The 20,118-nt window shown below is 31.2% G+C and overlaps 3 protein-coding genes across 14 annotated transcripts; all 3 read right to left on the bottom strand.

The window, feature by feature from the left end:
• Positions 1-7: 7 nt before the first annotated feature.
• Positions 8-3,269, bottom strand: LOC111299645 (EID1-like F-box protein 2). The gene is made up of 4 exons (XM_022894970.2): positions 3,162-3,269; positions 2,977-3,015; positions 938-1,745; positions 8-359 (listed from the first exon to the last, which is right to left on the bottom strand). The coding sequence occupies exon 3, from the start codon at positions 1,701-1,703 to the stop codon at positions 957-959; it is 747 nt and encodes a 248-aa protein (XP_022750705.1). The 5' UTR covers positions 1,704-1,745; positions 2,977-3,015; positions 3,162-3,269; the 3' UTR covers positions 8-359; positions 938-956.
• A 3,637-nt stretch (positions 3,270-6,906) lies between these two features.
• On the bottom strand, positions 6,907-10,442 carry LOC111299643 (uncharacterized). Of its 10 annotated transcripts, XM_022894958.2 has the most exons (5): positions 10,389-10,442; positions 10,178-10,248; positions 9,505-9,609; positions 9,249-9,312; positions 6,907-9,143 (listed from the first exon to the last, which is right to left on the bottom strand). In XM_022894958.2, exon 5 carries the CDS (start codon positions 9,098-9,100, stop codon positions 7,334-7,336), a length of 1,767 nt encoding a protein of 588 aa, XP_022750693.1. In that variant the 5' UTR covers positions 9,101-9,143; positions 9,249-9,312; positions 9,505-9,609; positions 10,178-10,248; positions 10,389-10,442; the 3' UTR covers positions 6,907-7,333. The 10 variants fall into 10 exon arrangements, with proteins under 10 accessions (XP_022750693.1, XP_022750691.1, XP_089603744.1 ...); XM_022894956.2 differs by having other exon boundaries at positions 10,178-10,442; XM_089747618.1 differs by lacking the exon at positions 9,505-9,609.
• Positions 10,443-16,554: 6,112 nt separating this feature from the next.
• Positions 16,555-19,162, bottom strand: LOC111299642 (RING/U-box superfamily protein). Of its 3 annotated transcripts, XM_022894955.2 has the most exons (3): positions 19,034-19,115; positions 17,983-18,057; positions 16,555-17,898 (listed from the first exon to the last, which is right to left on the bottom strand). In XM_022894955.2, exon 3 carries the CDS (start codon positions 17,793-17,795, stop codon positions 16,989-16,991), a length of 807 nt encoding a protein of 268 aa, XP_022750690.1. In that variant the 5' UTR covers positions 17,796-17,898; positions 17,983-18,057; positions 19,034-19,115; the 3' UTR covers positions 16,555-16,988. The 3 variants fall into 3 exon arrangements, with proteins under 3 accessions (XP_022750690.1, XP_022750688.1, XP_022750689.1); XM_022894953.2 differs by lacking the exon at positions 17,983-18,057 and having other exon boundaries at positions 16,555-17,942; positions 19,034-19,162; XM_022894954.2 differs by lacking the exon at positions 17,983-18,057 and having other exon boundaries at positions 19,034-19,162.
• Between the last annotated feature and the right edge of the window lie 956 nt (positions 19,163-20,118).

The following is a 20,118-nucleotide window of genomic DNA, read 5'->3' as shown; positions in this document are numbered from 1 at the left end:
CGGAAGATAACCTTCAAAATCAAGATGAATTTCTTTCGAAAACCCTAAACCAATCAGCTATTCAAACACGAGCAATACATAAATGTACAAAATACATGGTATGTAGGTATTTACATGTTCACAGTGACCACTGTTAACCAATGGATAATTGAATAGCAAATGGTTAGCACTAGATTCTAGCCCTCGTAGAAAACACTTGGTGAGGGCTAGACAAGCAGCAAAACACCTCTGAATAGAGGCCAAGTTATGATGGTTGATTTCAGGTCCTGAGAAACAAAGTTGGAATACCCCATCTTGTCTCCACCCTATCTATATCTGATCCACCAGAAGATCAATCCACACATGAGATGATAAACCAACTGCAAACAACATGATAAATGTAGTCAGATATAGGCATATTTTGTCAACTAAGAACTCGTACAAACTCCCCAACAAAAAGTTAATTACCCTACACCATATGCTTGCTGACTATATCAGAAAGTATAACTACATAATTTTAGCAAAAAAACCAAGTAAGCTTACTAAGAATGTATATTCGCCCCGAGGAAACAAAGGTGTTTAAGAAAGTAACCGAATTTTACATCATGACTAGCTCGAGAAAAAGAAGGCTCTTATGGTTCTTGCCTAACAGTATCATTGTATATATAGACTGTCAACATTTATTTCCTCCAAACTCTCTCTCTCTCTCTTTCTCTCTTATGTCCAAATAATGAAAAATGCAGGTAATATGAAGGATGATGTACGAACGTTAACAATTACTTTAAACCCCGTCTGCCAAGGGGGAACCAAAATACTTGCCTCAATGCCAGCACCCAAGATCGGAGTTTCCATTGAGAAATTTGGGTGTGAATGAACCATAAACAATCATTTGCAATTCTCTCAAACGTTTTAACCCATTCTTTTTTGAAAAATATGAATGCTTGCTGCGAGAGATTACCTGGTTCGCATTCAAACTATCACTCTGGTTCAGATGCCTCTTCAGAATCAGACAAGGGTAAAAGGGTGCACATGCCAAGCATATGTCCATTAAGACACACATAATACTCAACGCAATCCTCATAAGCACCCAACCTACAGCTTGCACTTTGTGGTATCATTTTAGCTTGCAGCATGTCCCACAACTTTGCCTTACAATAAGGGCACACAGCTGTTGGATGAAGCTTGGCACCCCTGTCAATCAACAACTTCCGAACCTTTGAAACAAAGAAGGACTTGAAAACTCCTCGGAAAAATCCCACATCGCCCTCATCCCCTTGGTCAAGATGTTCACAAGGGTCAGACACATATAGAATATCTGTCCTGCACTGTGGTAAAAGGAAACTCTTGCCTGAGGTCCTAGAGAACCTGGTTCTGTAAACAAAATGGCCAGGGATTTGAATATTATTGAACAAGCGACCACTGCTACTTCCTGAACAATAAATAAGCAGCTTTCCAAGTGCTCTCCAGTTCCCATCAACACTGTGACTTCCACTAGATTGCAGATCAAGCATCATCTTTGGGGCCCTTGTTTTGCAGAACTCCTTCCATAGTACTCTCTTGGCAAGATCATCGAACCATTTGCATGCACATGAAAAAGTGGCAATCAACTTAGGATTCCAGTTCAGATGTTGAAACACTAGGAACATCACATCTTCACTTAGATGACCTTTTGTGCATTGACAACTAGATGAGTGTATGCAACGATACTGCTTTGTTAGAATCATTGTCTCCACTCAGTACAAGCAAAGAAACAATGATCATATGTCCTGGTTATACAAGCCAATAAAACATCATACTTAGACCCAAAGTTTTAGTATCTTGAATATCCAGTTTATGAACCAGAAAGGTTGGCATAAGCTATATTCTGAAAGGATGACTACAAAGAAAGATTTCTCAAAATGGCTTAGAAGCTCAAAAACCAATTTCCCCTACTTAGCGAAGGAAAGAGCAAAAACAAAAGGTGTTATCATAAATGACTTGAAAATTAACAGCATAAAGTATAAATCATTTTCTTGGAATAAAATAAAGCAAAGAAGAGCTAAGGCTTCATTGCAGATTCATGCCTTAAGATATATTCTAGCCAGGCGGCCCAGGCAGCAATTCCCAGGAAACTCAGGGGAGTGAGGTCTACTTCTGGCTCCCAATCTAAATTTCAAATCCAGACTATATACTTTCTAAGCCAAAAAAGTGAGGATGTCTAGGTATGATCCACAATCTGCTCTATGGAGGATCAAATTACTTTTTAACTAAAGGTTTTTAGTTTTTGTCTCTGTGCAAAGGAAGAGTTGGGGTGGGAAGAGGAGATAGAGAGATTAAGATGCCATAACAACATCGTTGAGAGCTCTCAAACCTAGATTTAAACAACGAAGGAATATATCTCTTATCTTAATCACATGTCAAATGTAAACTCTAAACTGGTCGGATGCTCCAATAGCAGAAAGTTAACTTAAGGTCCTAGCTTCAGGTCCTATCGGAAGGACAGTGGGAAACCCAAAACAAAGAAATATAATGTACCATGTAAGAAGTGGAAATGGATTTTTGGACAATGGATTACAATGAATACTTTAATGACACTAAACTTTACATTTCAACTTCAAAAATCTCCATAATTCATAACCCCAGCAATCACAACTTTTACATATCTTTCCATCTTAGTTAAAGAACTTGTTCACTTTAAGAGTTTTTTTCCAAGTAACTACTTTTTCTTCTGAATGAAAAATAACTTAGATTCTTAGATCAAACAACAATATATTAACACTTAATTTATTCCATCAATGACTGCCATTAACTTGTCAAAGCTCAGATTCAAAAGAAACCCATTTTGCAAATTCAACTCAAATGCTTAATCCAATCAAAACCGACTTAACTTCTCCACTAAATTCTCCAAAATCAACATTATAAATTAAAGGAAAAAAAACCAAGAATTAAACCCATTACAAAATTAAATAGAAAAATTAGCACGGGCAAAAAATTACAAGATCAAACTAAAACTCTCACCTTTAGCTTGAAAGAATCTTCCTTACATAGTCTTTAGACCTTTAAAGATACATCAAAGTCCGCAAACAACAAAAAAAAAATGACAAAAATATTAGGGTTTTCTTGAATTTACTAAAAAAGCCTGCCCAAAAAATGAACTACAAAACAAAATTTAAAATATAAAAAATATGAATATAAAAGTTTACATGAGGAATTCAATCTGGGTTTGAACATCTCTAGATGGGCATTTTGTTGAAACAAAAATATCTATTTTTTTGCAATCAAATTCTAGAGAAACGGTGGTGATAGAAGACTCCTGGTGAAGCAAATAATAAATATTAAATATTTTCAGAAAAGGTTAATCCTACATGGAGGTATTTTTCCTTACTTCAACGACTAATTATATAAATCCACGTGTGACTAGGAAATGTAAATAGTTTTTGTTTGCCAGCTTTTAATTACGTGGCGTTAATTAATTGGAGGTTGGAGGTCATTTAAGGGACGGAGACCATCAGGGATTTGAGATTTTACTGTTAGTTGTTTAAAATTTCGTATCGGGACCTAAAAAGGTAAAATGACATGGTAGTACACTGTCCACAGAAAGATTCTAAAACACTCACGTTTTGCCACGTGGTGAAGTGATTTTTTTTTTGCTTGGGTGGCATCTGGTCATTGGCTGTTCCATTTTTCCATTGTCTGAACTCCGAAGAGCTTTTCCTTTTCTTTTCTAACTCTTCTATTTTATTAAATTGTTTTATTTTTAAAAAATAAAATTTGCTTAAAAAATTATGAATGAATATTATTATTTTCATAATTTATTTATATAATTAATAAATTTAATATTTTATTTATAATTATTAATTAAGTTTAATAAATAATATAAATAAAAAATATTAAATTTATTCACAAAATATTCGTTGAAGATCTTATTTATTTACACTTTAACAAATTGATATAATGATTATAAAATACAACTTCAATCATTTTTTTTTCTTATACTGTTGGTGTAATTTTTTGTTTTTTCTTTTGGTTCAACAAGAAGATAATGTCCTTGAAATTGAGTTGATGCAGCTTAAGTTTAAACTCAACTTTTAACTCGCGGTTCAATATTCGATTCGAATTTGATTGTGTTTTATTTTTTTAATTTAAATTTGATTCGTGATCAAATTTAAGCTACTCAAATTTACTCAATTAAGCTCGAAAATATGTAAAAATAAGCTCGATTTTTATATTCGATAAGAACTTGATTATTTATGTTCAAGTTCGAACTCAAATTTGAGATATTTTATTAATTAAAATAATAATAAAAATTTAAATATAAAAACTTGATTAGGTTTGCGAGCTACTCAAGCTGAGTATAAAAATACTCAAACTCAGATCGATCGATGAGTTGAATTACTCGAGCTCGAGCTCGATTCGATAATAATCGAATTGAATTCGAATTTTATTCGAATTAAACTCAAATAACTTACGAGTACTAATATATCATTTATATAATTTTTTATCACCTTTAAGTTATTTTTAGCTTTGGTGGAACAATGTTTTAATCTTAAATTCCTAATCAATCATTCGTATATTATATCCATCAGTTTTAAGTTGAAAGGTTACATAATAATTTTACATTCATTTAATATTTATTTAATATTAATGAATAAGCTGGATCATCTTATTTTTTGTATATTTATTTTTCAAAATAAAATGCATACAATAAAAAATGAAGTTGATAATAAAAGGAGTTATGTTAAATTCAAATTTAAATTCAACGTTGTTGTAAGATTTATTAATAAAATATTAAAATTTTTATTTTGATAATTATTTAACATATTCCTTCTCTTAACTAAAAATTTATAAGTTGTTAGGAAGATATTTAAGACATAACTTAAAATGAATTAATTACATTTTAGTATTTGAATTTTAAAAAATATATAAATTAGCATTTAAAAAATGTAAAATTTAAATTTTAAACTTTTAAATTATGTATCATGTTAACTTAAATTCTAATTTTAATAATTATATCAGTTTATAAATGACATTTATCAAATTTTATCATGTTATGTGTTCGTTATAAATACTATCAACATCTTTTTTCAATATAAATAAAATATATATTTTTACTTGAATCCTAAAAATTATTTAGGATTAGTCAATTATTATTTCTCACATGATATTCGTACGATATTTTTATAAATATTTAATATTTTTATTTAACAGATAATATACGTATAATAAAATTATATTGATTAGATATCATATAAACAAGTTAAATTAATAATATTATAATTATAATTAAAATTATATATTATTTGAAAGTTCATAATACAAATTGTTACATTTTATTCTTTTACCAATTTGTATATTTCTTAAAATTCAAGTATAAAAAAATGTAATTCAATCATTTAAAATTTGACCGTAAAATTTGAAAGATGAATTTTAGAATGAAAAAAAAATCATAAATAAAAGAAGTTATTTTTAATTGAATAACTAGAAAACATTCGTAAAAGAATATATAAAAAATAAAAAAAATAGTAAATGGTTATATAAGTTGGGACCTATGGATGAGTCCGCCATTTTTTCTATGGCCTTGGCATCATTCATGTTAGGCTAGGCCTTCACTCTATCCAATTTGGCTTTGACTCTTGGATAAAGTTTGTTCTTCATCCCCTCGTTCTCCCTACTAGGAAGGACTTGGGTAAATTTGCAGTTTGCCCTACGGGGGAATGAAGTCCTTATGGACTTACTAACATTTCAATTTCAACTAATTAGATTTTTCCTAACCGGACAATCTCTGTTTGTTTGTTTGTTTGTGTGTTTGTTTTTTTTTTTTTTTTTTAAATTTAGGATGAAAGGGTTTTTGAGCTTTGCCAATTCATTTTTTTAATTAATTTAAATAAATTTATATACATCGAATTTAACATATTTATGAAAAATTATTTTCCTACAATTCTCATCAGATTGAAACCCAAATAACACAAAAATTAATACTCTTTTTACCACTTGAACCAACGTCGTATAGTGAACATTCTCCAATTTTGCTTCACAAGAAAATAGTCCTGGAACTTCAGCTGTCTCGGAAGTTGAACAATATAATTACATCTTCATTTACTTATAGAAAAATGAAACAAGAACAACCTGTGGAATATGACATGGCAAGGTAGATTTTTGTTTGAAGATTATCATGAATCTGTATTTCTGATGAATTAAAAAAGATTGCACCCTCAATCCATTATTGCTTTTACTACCCAAGAGCAATAAATAATAAACCATCAAGATTTGTGGAAAACATTGCTATCAAAATGCCAACTATTTTCCTACAAAAACTCACCTTAATCTGAAACCAGCGAGGGCTTTCAACTGCACTGCCACCCAATCCAACTGGAGGAGGAAAGGTCTGGTAAGCTACTGAACCTTAGGCAGTTGATTTCCTTGTTTAGGCAATCGACTGTCTTCGTGTAAATTTGAAATAAAAAGATAAGTTCTCAATCGTGACAGTTGACTGCTTTTGATTGGACAGTCAACTGACATACTCAATCTTATTACTATTGGTGTATTTGCATTCGAAACATATATTTTTATCATTGATTTTAATTTAAATACTATATTATTCAATTTCATCGTATGGTAATTAATTTTATCGTTATTGCTAATTTTAATTTTCCAAAACCAATCTCAACGCCTATTCAAAATATCCTAAATTAGCGTACAGTTGACTTACATCGGATACCACATTCTTCTATTCAGTTTTTCTCCTGCTCTTTCAGCCACAGTGCTAGAGTTGTTAACAAAATGTAATATTGTCTTTATTCTGGCTCGTGCAATTAAGACACATTGATAAAAACAACTGTGCACTAAGGGATATTTTTCCTGGTTTAACATCAAGCAAAATGAGGAGTCAACAACACTAAAGAAGGCCTAATGACAAAAGCCACAGGGGAAGGTATTCAAGGCAGTGCGTAACCAAAAAGATGTCAACTTAGAAACTTTCATTCAGCGGTTGGTCTCATGCGAACAAATTAGGTATCCATGCTTGAAAGACAGAAATAACCTACAATGCACACTGTTATAAAGCTCTCTCTTTACCTCTGAAAGTACAAAAACTCCTGAGTACATTGTTTTATTCACATGATACAATCGATCATATCATAATTTCCAAAAACAAAAAGAAGCATACCCTTTACACACTGTCTGTGAAGCATGTCAAGATCGGCACACTCGGGATCAACCATTGAAATCAAGATCTAGGATTTTTAAAGTCAAAATGGTCAAATCTACTTTTACATTTCCGCAACTCCATAAGCATTGTGTTACCTCTCAGAAGCTTAGTTTTATTCTCCTACCGTTCCCCGAAAAACCAATTGTTAACATAAAAGTTCATCCCAACTCAAGTGATAGTGTTTGCTGAAGGTTTGGTGTCTTGGAGGGAGATCACAGTTTCAAATGCACCAACCAAGGCCTTAACCTTACTTTTTCGGGTTTCAACAAGTTTACTAGCAGTTTCTTCAATGACGTTATTAAACAAACCCTTTTCATCTTTCTTCCCCTGCACATCCTGGTGTCTCAAAACGACCTTTTCCCCATCATGTTTATGGTCATTCATGTCACCAGCAACTCCTCTCCTCCTAAAAGTTCTATGGCCTTCACCCTTAACATTTTGGTTCTCCCCCAGTACTCTTCCTCGCCTAAACTTGAGCCTCCTTGGACCATTATTCTCAGACTGAATGTCAACAACCTTTCCTCTCCTAAAAGATAATTTCACGGGTTGGCAATCCTTATCATTTGAGAAAACCATCCCAGCCTTTCTGGGCCTTCCTCCATTTTCCCCGTCCAAAACTTCTACTTCCGTATTTGCAGTTTCATCTTCATCATATTCAGAGTCAGAGTCATCCTCAGCATCAGTCACTATATACTCAGATTCATCTTGATCTCTTCCACTATGGGATGAAAAAGATGGAGATATAGGGGGAGACACAGACTTGGGAGATGAAACAACAGGTCGAGACAATTCAGCAGCACAAATTTCCTTTTTATGAGGTTCCAACATTATATTTTCTGTCTCCATCTTGATAACATACAGGGTTTTCTCCTGAAGTGTGTCATTGTCGCATCCATCATGTTCATTGACAGGTTGCTCTGTTTCAGCCTTTTTTATCTTGTTTTGATTTCTCTGTGGAGGCACAACTTTCAGGTTCCTCTTCTTTCTTGCATTTAGGCTTGTGGCTCTAATTAGTGGTCTTGGGGACAATGAAGCTCTTGGCAATGCCGATGCTTTCTTTATAGCTACTTTGGAGGTCACAGTCCTTTTTCCCATCTTCATATCACTGATTCCACTGTTTCTCCTGACACTTAAACCTTCTGAAGGGACAGAAGAAGGAAGGTTTTCTGCCTGAGATTTCAGCTTCAAAGAAGAAGTGCGCCATTTAGAAAAGCTCTTCTCTTTAGCTTTTGATGCAACTTCTTTTGAAGAAACTCCTACTCTCTCAGAATATGACGATCCATCCTGCTGCATGAATTTATGGGCATCAGATAGGCGGGATTTTAAATTGGGTGAAGATCTGACCTTTTCTGTTGATGTCTTTTTCTCCTCTGACTGTTTTTCATGTTTCCTGGAAGTTTTTCTCTCTGAAGTGTTTGTGGGCACTTCAAGCTCGATGGCAGAGGGATCATGGCAATGACTTCTGGAATTGGGAGAACTTTTCAGCTTGATCTTTGCCACTGATGTCTTTTCTTTCTTTGTCAGAATATGCATCCTAGAATTATTTCCATCAGGAGAGTCTGTGGACGCTTGAGGCTTGATGACCTCAGATGTACCAGCAGTATGAGTTCTGGAATTGGGGAAAGATTTGGACTTAACTGCGGATGTCTTCTTCCTTTGCGGCAATTCCAAGCTCTCAAGAGAATTTGGTTCATCACATTGCTTTTTCATAATCCTCTTCAGAAAGGAATGTCTAGCCTTTTCTTCAGACTCATGTTTCTTCCCGTATTTGCAGAAATCATGACAAGAACCCGTAGGAGCTCTCAGATACCGAGGAAGAGTTTTTTCCCTGCTGTTTCCAAAACTTGCTCCAGACAAGGAGCTTCTTCGTGAATTACCCACATCTGGCAAGTTAATATCCGGTGTCACTGGTGAACATATACTCTCCTCAGCCATGAAATACGTAGGAGAAGAGAATAAAAGTTTAGAACAGACAATCCTGGAAACCAACCAAAACTACATTAATGGTCATCATTTAGACTAGATTAAATATATACATACAGTAAAGGACTGCTAGATGAATAAAGCATAGAAGAGCACTGACCTAGTTCTATGCTGGTATTATACTAGATATTATTTAGGTTGGAGTGAATATAAAATTTGTCTACCTGGAGAACAAGACAGAAAGATTTAAAGATCGTTAAAAACTACTTCTAATGATCGATTTAATTTAACAAATAAATTAAATATCATTAACTTTGAGAGACGACTAACTGGAACATTGGAAAGACAGTTTTACAGCAATAGACATAAACTAGAAAGCAGATAAGAACAAAGACAAAGAAGAAAGAGATAAATACAGCTACTTCACATCGATCTGGACAACAAAGAGCTTCACTTCACCATACATTTTCGATTTGGAAATATCATGAAAAATCAATTGGCATCTCCAGCTTGATTTTTCACTGTAACAATTAAAGCATTTGTCAAACTATACAACAGAAAGATAACTACGTTTCAGGAATTTCTTTTGTCTAATATACATTACCAATTATCAAAATGGCGAATATCTGAAAAAATAAAGCAGCAAATATACAGTACCACAAGGTTCATCAAAGATTTAATAACTATATGAACAAATACAACAAAAAAAAAGCTTCATTTTTTTTCATGTATAAAAAAGACCGTCATACTACAAATATTTGGATTGCATTGAAGAGAACAACAAACAAGTTGGGCAAAGCAATAAAAGGGGTTGAAAAATTCTCTAATCTACTAATATTAGAAATTGATAAATCACCCATAAATGAAGACTATGTCTCACCTAAAATCATACCAAAGATAAGCACCAAATCAAAGTTTCATCAATATATTTCATTATGATCATAACCAAACAAAAAATGATAAAAAACAAATCAGGAAGCTTGATGATAAAGCAACTATATAAGGAAGACAAAAAAAAGAAAAAAAAATCTTTGAAGATAAAATCGAAGAAAAAATCAATGTTTGAAACAAATAAAACAGGAAACCTACCAAGACAAAGAGGAAGAAAAAGCTGAAGTTTGCTCCCAAAACCAGCTCAAAAATCACATTTTCCAAGAAACCTATTGCTCCAAACAATACAAAAACCAAAACCCATGTTGCGTTTTCTCTCAGAAAACCCAAAAAAAGCAAAAAAAAAAAAAAGCAGTCCTTAAAAACGAAGGATTAGAAACCGCTGACAAGAAGGAAGGGGAAGTTCTACCTTTTTCTCTATTTCTCTCTGTGCTTAACCAGAAAGCTAAGAAAAAAGGTAACTGAAAAAAAATGAAGTGAAAGAAGGTTTTGGGCTCACAATGGGAAGCTCACAAAAAGGTTGTTTCTTTGCTTGTTGAAGATCGTGCAAGCAACTGTCAGGGGTTTTTTTTTTTTTTTCCTTTTCCTTTTTCTATGTTTGGCTTTTGCTTTCCTCCTTTGGTTTCTTGCAGATTTCAATAGAGGGAAAGGAAAAAGAGCGTGGTCCCACTAAAACAAAAACTGAAACTCCTAAACGAATAATTTAAAAGAATTTAATCAATTTGAAATTTATAGTATTGGTTTGAAATTTCCCCATTCCCCTTTTGGTGAAAAAATATTTCCAATTACTCACACTCTTTTTTTTTTTTTTTAATTTAGGCCATCAATATTTGAATTATAATTATTAAAATTAAAATTTTAATATTTTATTAACATATCACAATTATGTTGGCAATTACTCACAATCTCATGGAAATGAAACTAAAATATTTTAATAGAAAAAATAAATTTTAAAATATATAAACTAAAATATTTTCATTTTTATTAACTAATATATTTTACACCTCAATATTGTTAAAATTTTAAAAATATTCATTTAAATATGACATTAAATAAATAATAATTATATTTAATTAAATGAAAATGCCTTGAAAGTTATGGAAGTGGAAATGAATGGACAAGTTGAAGATAGATTGTTTTTCACCATTTACAAAAAGAACATGAAACTTTTGCATGTCATTGAAAGTTTTCAAAAATAAAAATATTTTTCAATTGTTTTTTTTTTTTTTTGGTCTTTATTGCTTTGGTGTCATTCTCATTTGAAAACAATTGGAAAAAAAAATCAATTTTTTTGGGTACATGTTCATTTTTTTGAAGTATTTTACGTTTGAAGATCAATTGTTCTTAATCCCATCTTACCAAATAATGGCAAATGATAAATGGTTTAGATAGAGAGGAAAACAGAGAATTGATTGGAAAAATAAATAAGATTCAATGGTAGAATTGATTGAACACGTGAATAAGTTTCAATCTCATCATTTTCACTTCATTAAAAGAAAATTTTTATCTAATAACTAAGAATGTTTGAAAAAAAAAAAAAGATATGGATTTGAATTTCATCATTTCCGTCATCTATCCCTTTTCAAATGAACGAAAATCTCATTATTTCATGGTCATCTCTATTATTGATGATTTCACAATCCTTTTCAAAATAATATTTTATTGTTTAAGTTACAATATGTATGTATATATAAAATATAATGAATTTGATGATTTTTTTTTTTTTTTACTAAAACTTACTTTTTCATAGTATTTTATAATTTTCCGACACATCCATATATATATATAAATTTTTTATTTTTGTTGACTAATTTTCATATAAATAAAGCAATGTGAAAATTAATAATAACATGAAATATATCATTTATAATTATTATGATGTGATTAATTAATCATAATTTAATATTATATTAGATTTATAAAAAATTATGTAAAATTTATACTTTTAAATAATTCTTAATTATAATTGACCAATTACAAAAATTCAATAGTAAAGAGAATAATACAGGTGATGTGAATCTTAAGCTCAATGCATTTGCCGACAGCTTAAATTGCAATGTGTGGATGACTAATGTGCAAAATCATTGTACTTTTTATTTTTCAATAACATCCATCATTGGGGTAAATTACCCTAATATAGGGTGGCTATAGGAAAATTTATTTTGATACATTTATTTAGGCCCAAGAAATAACTAAAAATTATTTTAGTATTGGTCTTAAATATCTTTTAAAATATATGAAAATTCATTGGCTATTAAGCTTTGAAAAATTATTTGATATAGTGATAGTTGAGTTTTTTAATTTTATAAATAAGGTTTAGATGATAATATATGTACCAATTTTTTTAATTTTTTTTAAACATATAAAGAACATGTTATTTATTATCTTAATTTTGTTTGTAGAGTTAAAAAATTTCACTTTCAGTGTATTTGATAAATTTTTTTAAATTATATTCAATTTTATATATATATATATGCTAATAATTTCTTATTTTAATAAAATCTAAAATTCAAACTCAAAAATCCAAATGTAAACATAAATTTTGTGAAAAATAAGTCATGTTTGAAAAATAAGATAAAAAATTTAGAGTCAAATAAGGAATTCTAATTTATCATGTACAATCTCTGAAAATTTTTAAATAAAAAATATTTAATTCTTTTATTCAACAATAATCTTGATAATTTGTTTTTGACTTAAATTAGTTTAGATCAAAATTAAGGTTTCTATGAGATCTTTTGTCATAACATCTTGAATCTTAGATACCCAAAAATCCCATCTAGTAAACTTTGAAAAATCTCAATTAGAAAGAAAAAAAAAACAAAAAATGAGAAAAATGAAATTGTAAATTAATAAAAAATTTTATCAAATTATAAAAAAATTGGTTAAGATCAGATTTTGATAATATATTTTACCCAAGCATGAGATCTTACACAATATATCATCTTTTCTCTTATTTTGGGTATTTAATATTTTTGTTGACTAATTCGAAACATCCTCCCAGGGCTTCTTCAACAATCATTTTTAATTATAAAATACAAATCTAAGATCTCAACCATATTTATTTTATTTTGTTTTGTTTGGTCGGTTTGATGGGATTATTTCAATGGCTAGGGACCCCAACTCCTATCTTTTGTCTATTGAAACGACCATAATTGAGTGCCTTAAACCAAAAGGAGACATCCCTTGATTTTCACTTGTATAAATGAACAAATTTATAAGATTTAAAAATATTAGTAACAACTAAAAGAACGTCTTTTATTTTTAAAAAATAGTATTTATTTATTTATTTTGTCATAAAGATAAGGCCCTCTTAAAATAGTTTAGTTAAGGGTTTTAGGCTTTACAACAAAGGTTATAGCTTAAAAATATAAAAAAAGTAGTAGATATTAGGATCCAAAATTTATTATATGTCATTTATAAAAATAATTATATAAAGTAATTTAATTAAATTTTGAATTTAAAAATTTTTTAAATTTTATTTAACGTATTTATTTTTTAAATCAATTCAAATAAATTTATTTATGATGATATACAATATGCAGGATATATTTCAACTTCAATTAATCATCATAGTCATTGGAAGTGGGCAACCCAAATCTAACTAAATTATAATATAGTTTACACAAATTTTATAAGTTTCAATTTATAAAATTTTTTTTGTCCAACAGTTGTTTATAATTTTTTTTTATTTCTTTAAGCATTAGCTTTGGCTAAGAGTTGGCCACCGCATCCAAGAGAAAAAAAAAAAAAAACAAATGGAATTTTATATTAGTTTGTGCCTTGGCATCTCACAAACTTGAAGGAGGGACAATTGGCTTTTCCAAGATAAAGCCTAGCTTCTGCTATAGGCAAAAAAAAAAAAAAAAGCTGAATTCTTTATGATAGAGAAAAGAAGAAAGTGAAAGTTGCATCAATATTTGGAAGCACACCATAAAAGGGCTTTTGGCAGAGTTATGGCCAGATTAGAAGGCTGATAAATTCAAAAGAGAGAAAGAAACAATTGAGTAATAGGAAAAATTCACCTTGGATTCTCCTTTCCAAATATCCCCACCCATGCTCTATGCTTCTGATCTAGCATCTCCTTTATTAAATCTAATTATTCAATATGAAATCAACTATAGGGCCACAAATAAAAAACACCAAAATTTTAATTTCTCTAAATTTGGTAGCTCTAGTTGAGGAAGTTGACCACCCTACCAAACAGTTGGGTCCATGATGTTTGTGAAAATCAAATACTTTCATTCTATTTGGTGTGAAAATTTGCTTCTTCATAGGTTTCTTGATCATAATTTGTTCTACAAGACAAGTTTTGCATAGTATAAAGAGAGAAGAAGGGTTGAAAGTGTTAAAATTTTAACTCTAAACTTATTATATGTTACTTTTTAATATTTAAAGTGATTGTGTGGATCAATTGGATAAAATATTGGACTCTTTGCCTTATATTTTTCCATAATTAGACCCCAAACTTGCTTTTTTTATCCTTAATTATTTTCTCAAATATTTAGGAAATATTTTCTCCTCTTTGTTATTTCCCCTATCTTATAATTTGTTAAGACTATGTTTTTTTTGGATGGCGGAATGATATATTTTCCATGAAATTGAGAGAAGGGCCTTACTCTAACTCATGTAGGGTGCTTGCAGCTTTTTTTTTTTTTTTTTTGTTTGCTTCATTGTTAAGAAAAACAAACATGAAGAAAACCAGAAGGGCCAGGTCTAGAGAGATGAAATTTCTTGCACATGCAACATTCTATGAAATAATAATGCATATGAGAATTCCTATTTCACTTCATATTTTTGCATTTCATTTCCATTTAATTGTGAAAGAGTCAAAGAGGGGGTAATCAATGCTTTACTTTTCTCTTTAAAATCGTAACCATGTTGAAGAATCGTGACATTGCATATGACATATGTAACATCCTAATTCTACATTAAGATATTTTAATATTTTATTATAATATTTAAATTTATATTTAAAAAATATTTTTTATGAGATAAAATCGTAAAATTTTCAGATTAAAATAATATTTTGAAATAAAGATATAATTTATTAGAGAATGCAATTTCAGTTGAAAAATATGTAAAAGACAATACGATAAAACAACATTTAGAGGAAAGACCGGAGGGGGGGAGAGAATGCTGCAATAAAGAGAAAAGGAAAATAATGAAGGAAACAAATGTTGATTCTCATATAACATTCAAAAGTGAAAAACAAATTAATCATTTCTTGTTTGCGTTCCTTTCCTCCTCCCGGGAGAAGAAGCTAGAGTAATCCCTTGAAGCAAGTACTTTCTAATTGAACTACTGGACATCCCTTGAAGCTGATCAATCTTGAAATACTTTTTACACAGTTATATGGGCATGACCTTAAAATACTGATTTTCCATTGTCAAAATATAAGTATAAAACACCAGGAAAAGTCCTTAAAAATTTAAATGATATATCTGAAAGTAAAGTGCTGTCTACAACCAAGACTAGAAAGCATGAAAAGGTAAAATAAAATTTGATTTTCAGATGTTTATTCTGAATGGGGTATATGGTTGTTTATTTTGATTTCCAGATGTTTATTCTGAAAAGATAAACCAATATTGTTGTTTATTCTGAATGGTCTTTATGATTGTTTCTTTTGGATGGTGTGCAAGGATTTGGCCAAAAAATAAAAAAATTACATATATTATAAATCAACAAAGGCATAATGGAGTAGAATTAAGTAAATACATTATCAGATTCAAGTAACTCATTGAAAAATTTGTTGCTCAAAGCTCCATTAAAATCTGATCAAGTTTCATTTTTCGTGTTTGAACTTAATTTATAACTTGATTGACTCACTCAAACTCAGTTTGATAGACTCGGACTAAGATTAATAAAATCGTAAATATTGATTTTAAACATTATATTTTTGTTTTTACTTATATATAGATTTGACTAATTACACGAATATCAAGCTCAATTAGTTACGCGAATAACTCAAGCTTAACTCAATAATAAACTATTTAAACTCAAGTTTTGTTTTCGGTTTTTAATTTGGCCCGAATAACTAATGAGTAATTTAATTCGCATATAGCGCTATAACCGGTTGTCTCAAGTGGAAAGTTGGTTAGCTTTAATGGTGAGTGATCTTGGATTTGAATATTACCAAGACCCATCTGGCTCATTTTTCAGCCATAAATTGTAACTAAAAATCCACAGTTTGCATGATGGCCTAGTCACTGTTTATAATCTTTAGAAGTGAAAGGAGGAAGTAGGAAGAAGTGAGAGACATCATCCTCAAAATGAAGTGACAACAAATGTTGAGGGTGATCTGTTGACAAAAAGTCTTCACTGACATTAGAACCCAGAGAAACCACATCAAGAATTATCAAAACAAAATTCATCTGTCAAGGGCTCAAAGCTCAAAATTGCAATTCAGTAAATGTACATCAGTTACTACTAAATCATGATCACTCAAACTGACAAGCTTTGCAAGAATGCGATGCCCAAATATTAAAGCCATACATATGAAGTTCAAAGATTTAATCATGACATGTTGATCCATAGTCGATTGCTTTCATCCAAACCAGAAAGGAGAAGAACAAGCATAAGCAGAAAAATCACATATCTATAAAATAGATCTAATAACAACAGCCTTAACAGTCTAAGGACAAGTACATGCGTGCTTAAGCATTCTCAAAGACTTTACATAACTATTTCAATTGTATACTAACCAAGAGCTCTGTTATACAAAGAGCACTCGCACTGAATCTGGGAACTTTGGTTGCCGTCAGATGAGCAAATCCCAGAAATAAGAATCAATACAATCATGCTTCTTTGCTACATTAAACACAAGCCAAAATGTTTCTGACTAGGAGAAACCTATCACGGAAGAAAAGGTTGAGAAGCTTTGAAGCAGAACTCCCATAACTTTGACACTGTAAAGTCGTCGAGTTGGAGATTTAATGGCGGCAAAGATGCATCATGCTATAGGTGCAAACTTACATTCACAATGATTGCTGACCACGAAACTGATATCATCTCAAGTGATGATCTCTTTCACAAGCCAGTCTAGACTAGGATATGCGAAGTACAAAATGAGAAATGAAGGGAGAGCAAACAGAACACTAATAAGAACGTACAGGGCCAAAATGGCTGCACTGGCAGGTATTGCATACAAGATTATTAAGAGAAATATGATGACCAGAGGGAACTTGGCTGTCAAATGTATAAAAAACACCAGAGATTTCCGAAGGAAAGACTGTATTCTATCCGCATTGAAGTAATTGGCAAGATGAGTATCATTGTGGCTTGCTACTGATGACTCGGAATGATGAGGATGTTGTCCCCTTTGAAGGTTACTCCGAGTCACTTGGTTTCCTAAGGCTAAATTGTTGTTTGATGGCCAGTCTGGCTGACGATCTTCACAGAAAGCAGAATGAGACTTCAGTCTATCACCATTCATGCTCTCAACCATCCAAAGTAGAAAATAATTCTTACGAGGGAACTTGAGATTTCCCCTATAAACCAGACGAAAAGACAAGAGATTGCACCATGGGCAGGAGATAAAAAGCGGAAGTTGAACTGGTAGAGTTGGAAATTTCACAACAGCCCATTGAAGTCCTAGAATGCAGTTTTTACAAAGGGTATGACCACACCACAAAACATAGGGCACATTTTCTATGATGTTGAAGGATTCACAGCATATTGGGCACTCTAAACCTTCATCCCTGCTAACTACAGAAGAACCTTCATCATCTGAACATTCTGATGCAGCATGAGTTTGCTTTAGTGAATCATTTCTCAGTCCAACAGTTCCAGCAATGCAGTTGGATGCAAAACTCCACATGTTGATAGGAGGAACGCAAGTAATTACACAGAGAACACCATTTTCTAATAGCGGAATTAAGCCTTGATAATTACAACGTAACGTCAAAACTGAGAGCGTCCATCTGCCAATTACATATACCAACAGTGCTGAGTACCAAAAGTCAACCTGAATAGAAAAATAAGAAGCAAGCATGACAATCCCCTACCATAGACAGAAATACTTCAGCATGCTTTTCCATTTTGACTGCATGCAACTATTGCTAACGTATCAGTCTAGCAATCTGTTATAGTTAACCTACTATCAGTACACATGCGTATAACACTACAAATTCAAAGGGAAAACTCTACGATTTACTCAGTCATAGATCTTCAATAAAGAAGCAAGAAACTAAAATCCAGGGTGGTTAGTATGCACCAAAGTGGAAATTCTACACCAATTAAGATGATTGTTGGCCTTCTAAGTTTGAAGCAACTCTAATTCGACAAAATATGCCTCAATTCTCATCTTAAAAAAAATCTCATTGGAAAACCAATTCTGTCTACTCTTTTTAAGAAGACTACTTGATATCAACAAATGTCCTCTAAACCATATGCTTGATGCACAGTTGTCTTTCATCAAGCTATTGACACTAGATTTACAGCTGCAGCCATGCAAATTTGCCTTGACTCAAGATCAAGTTCAAGTTCAACACATCCAAGCTAAGACAGGCTAATATAAGTTATCATACAACTTCATTTTATATCAAATCTTTAGATGCTAAAGATCACAAATAAAAGCCCAACTCCTAAGAATAACAGATCATCTAAAGTCAGAAAAAAGCGACAAACCAAAAATAAATACACCTCCTCCAAAATTACAGCAGAAGGAAAAAAAAAAAAAAAAGCTTCTTGATCAATTTAAGCGTCAGCCATTTCATTCGAAAACTACTATTGACAATTGATATATACAAGAACCAATCAAGTGCAAGTTGAATCACTAATTGTTAGGTACGAAAATGAAAGAACCAATAAAGGAACACACTTAAAATAATCATTTAACATGAAACCCAGAAAGAAACAACTGAAACCCAGAAAGAAACAATAATAAGGAAAAAAGTCAGGGAACAACCCAACAATGAACTCAAAGAAAGCTTAACCCCAAAAAACCCAGAAAAGAAGAAAATAATTAAAAAAGGTATGATCTTTACAATTAAAAGCATCTTTTAACAGTAAATAATAATAAAAAAAGAAGATGGAAACTTGAAATATTGATCTTACAGAGTATTGGGTATCTTGATTTAATGATAACAAAGAGAGAAAAGGAGAGTTTGCGAGCTCCCATTCTCTCTTTTTTCTGTCTGCATTTTACTTTTTTTTCTCTGTTATATATATATACATAGTTTTTCTGACTCTGGAATTTGATTTGTCTTCTAAAAATGAAAAGAAGGGTAAAATTGGGTTTTTACTTTTTAATTTTATTTGTCATTAAATATCATATTATAAAAGTAATTATATAAATTAATTTAATTAAATATAATATTTTTGTCATACCATTATCAGCTGGGTCTTCGTGTCACGGATTCAAAGGGGAGTCCTGAATCTCACATCGAACATAATAAGAAGGTCACTGGGGTATAAAAAGGTTCACACCACCTCCGTCTTGTGAGACGCCTTTTGTAGGACAAAACCGTGAAGCCAGAGGGGTCAGAGCGGACAATACCTCACAAGGGTGTGAACCGTGACGGTCAAACTGATCTGGGAAGCCGAAATGGTGAATGTCCGGATCCCGGAACCGCACAAATTCGAAGCTTAAGTCTCGATCCGTGACACTCATACTATGTTAATTGGTCAGACTTTTTTCACTGATTTAGGTTTCAAAGTGAGATGAAATTATTACCCATTGACTATATTATTCTTACCGAACCTTATCAACTAATAAAAGAAAAGATGTTTGCAAACTGCAACATAAAATGTTTATGATTTATTAATGATTGTCTTTTGTTTTTTTGCTTAAAGCTTATGCCCACTCTAATATTTAGGGATAATATCCAAATATTATGTTGTTATGTTGTCTTGAATGCTTGGTAAATGTAGTTTAAAATTTGTTTTTTGTTTTTTGTTTTTGTTTTTGTTTTGTTTTTTTTTTTTTTTTTTCTAAATTCTAAACTTTAACAAAGTGGAATTGTATAGTAAAAGAAAGAATACTCTTACAAAAATTAGTTAAATCACCAATTTTTTTTTTTTTTCACATGTATATACGTTAGATCAGCAAGATTTAATGTGATAAGTTTTTTATTTTTTATTTTTTTATAATAGTGATAATTTTTTTTATTGAGTTTACAAAATAGGTGCAAGAGTCAAAT

Source organism: Durio zibethinus, chromosome 18 (genome assembly GCF_047325235.1).
Source record: "Durio zibethinus cultivar Kanyao isolate XHJ-2024 chromosome 18, ASM4732523v1, whole genome shotgun sequence".
Taxonomy (NCBI): Eukaryota; Viridiplantae; Streptophyta; class Magnoliopsida; order Malvales; family Malvaceae; genus Durio; species Durio zibethinus.
This window is presented reverse-complemented; position numbering and strand designations above follow the sequence as displayed.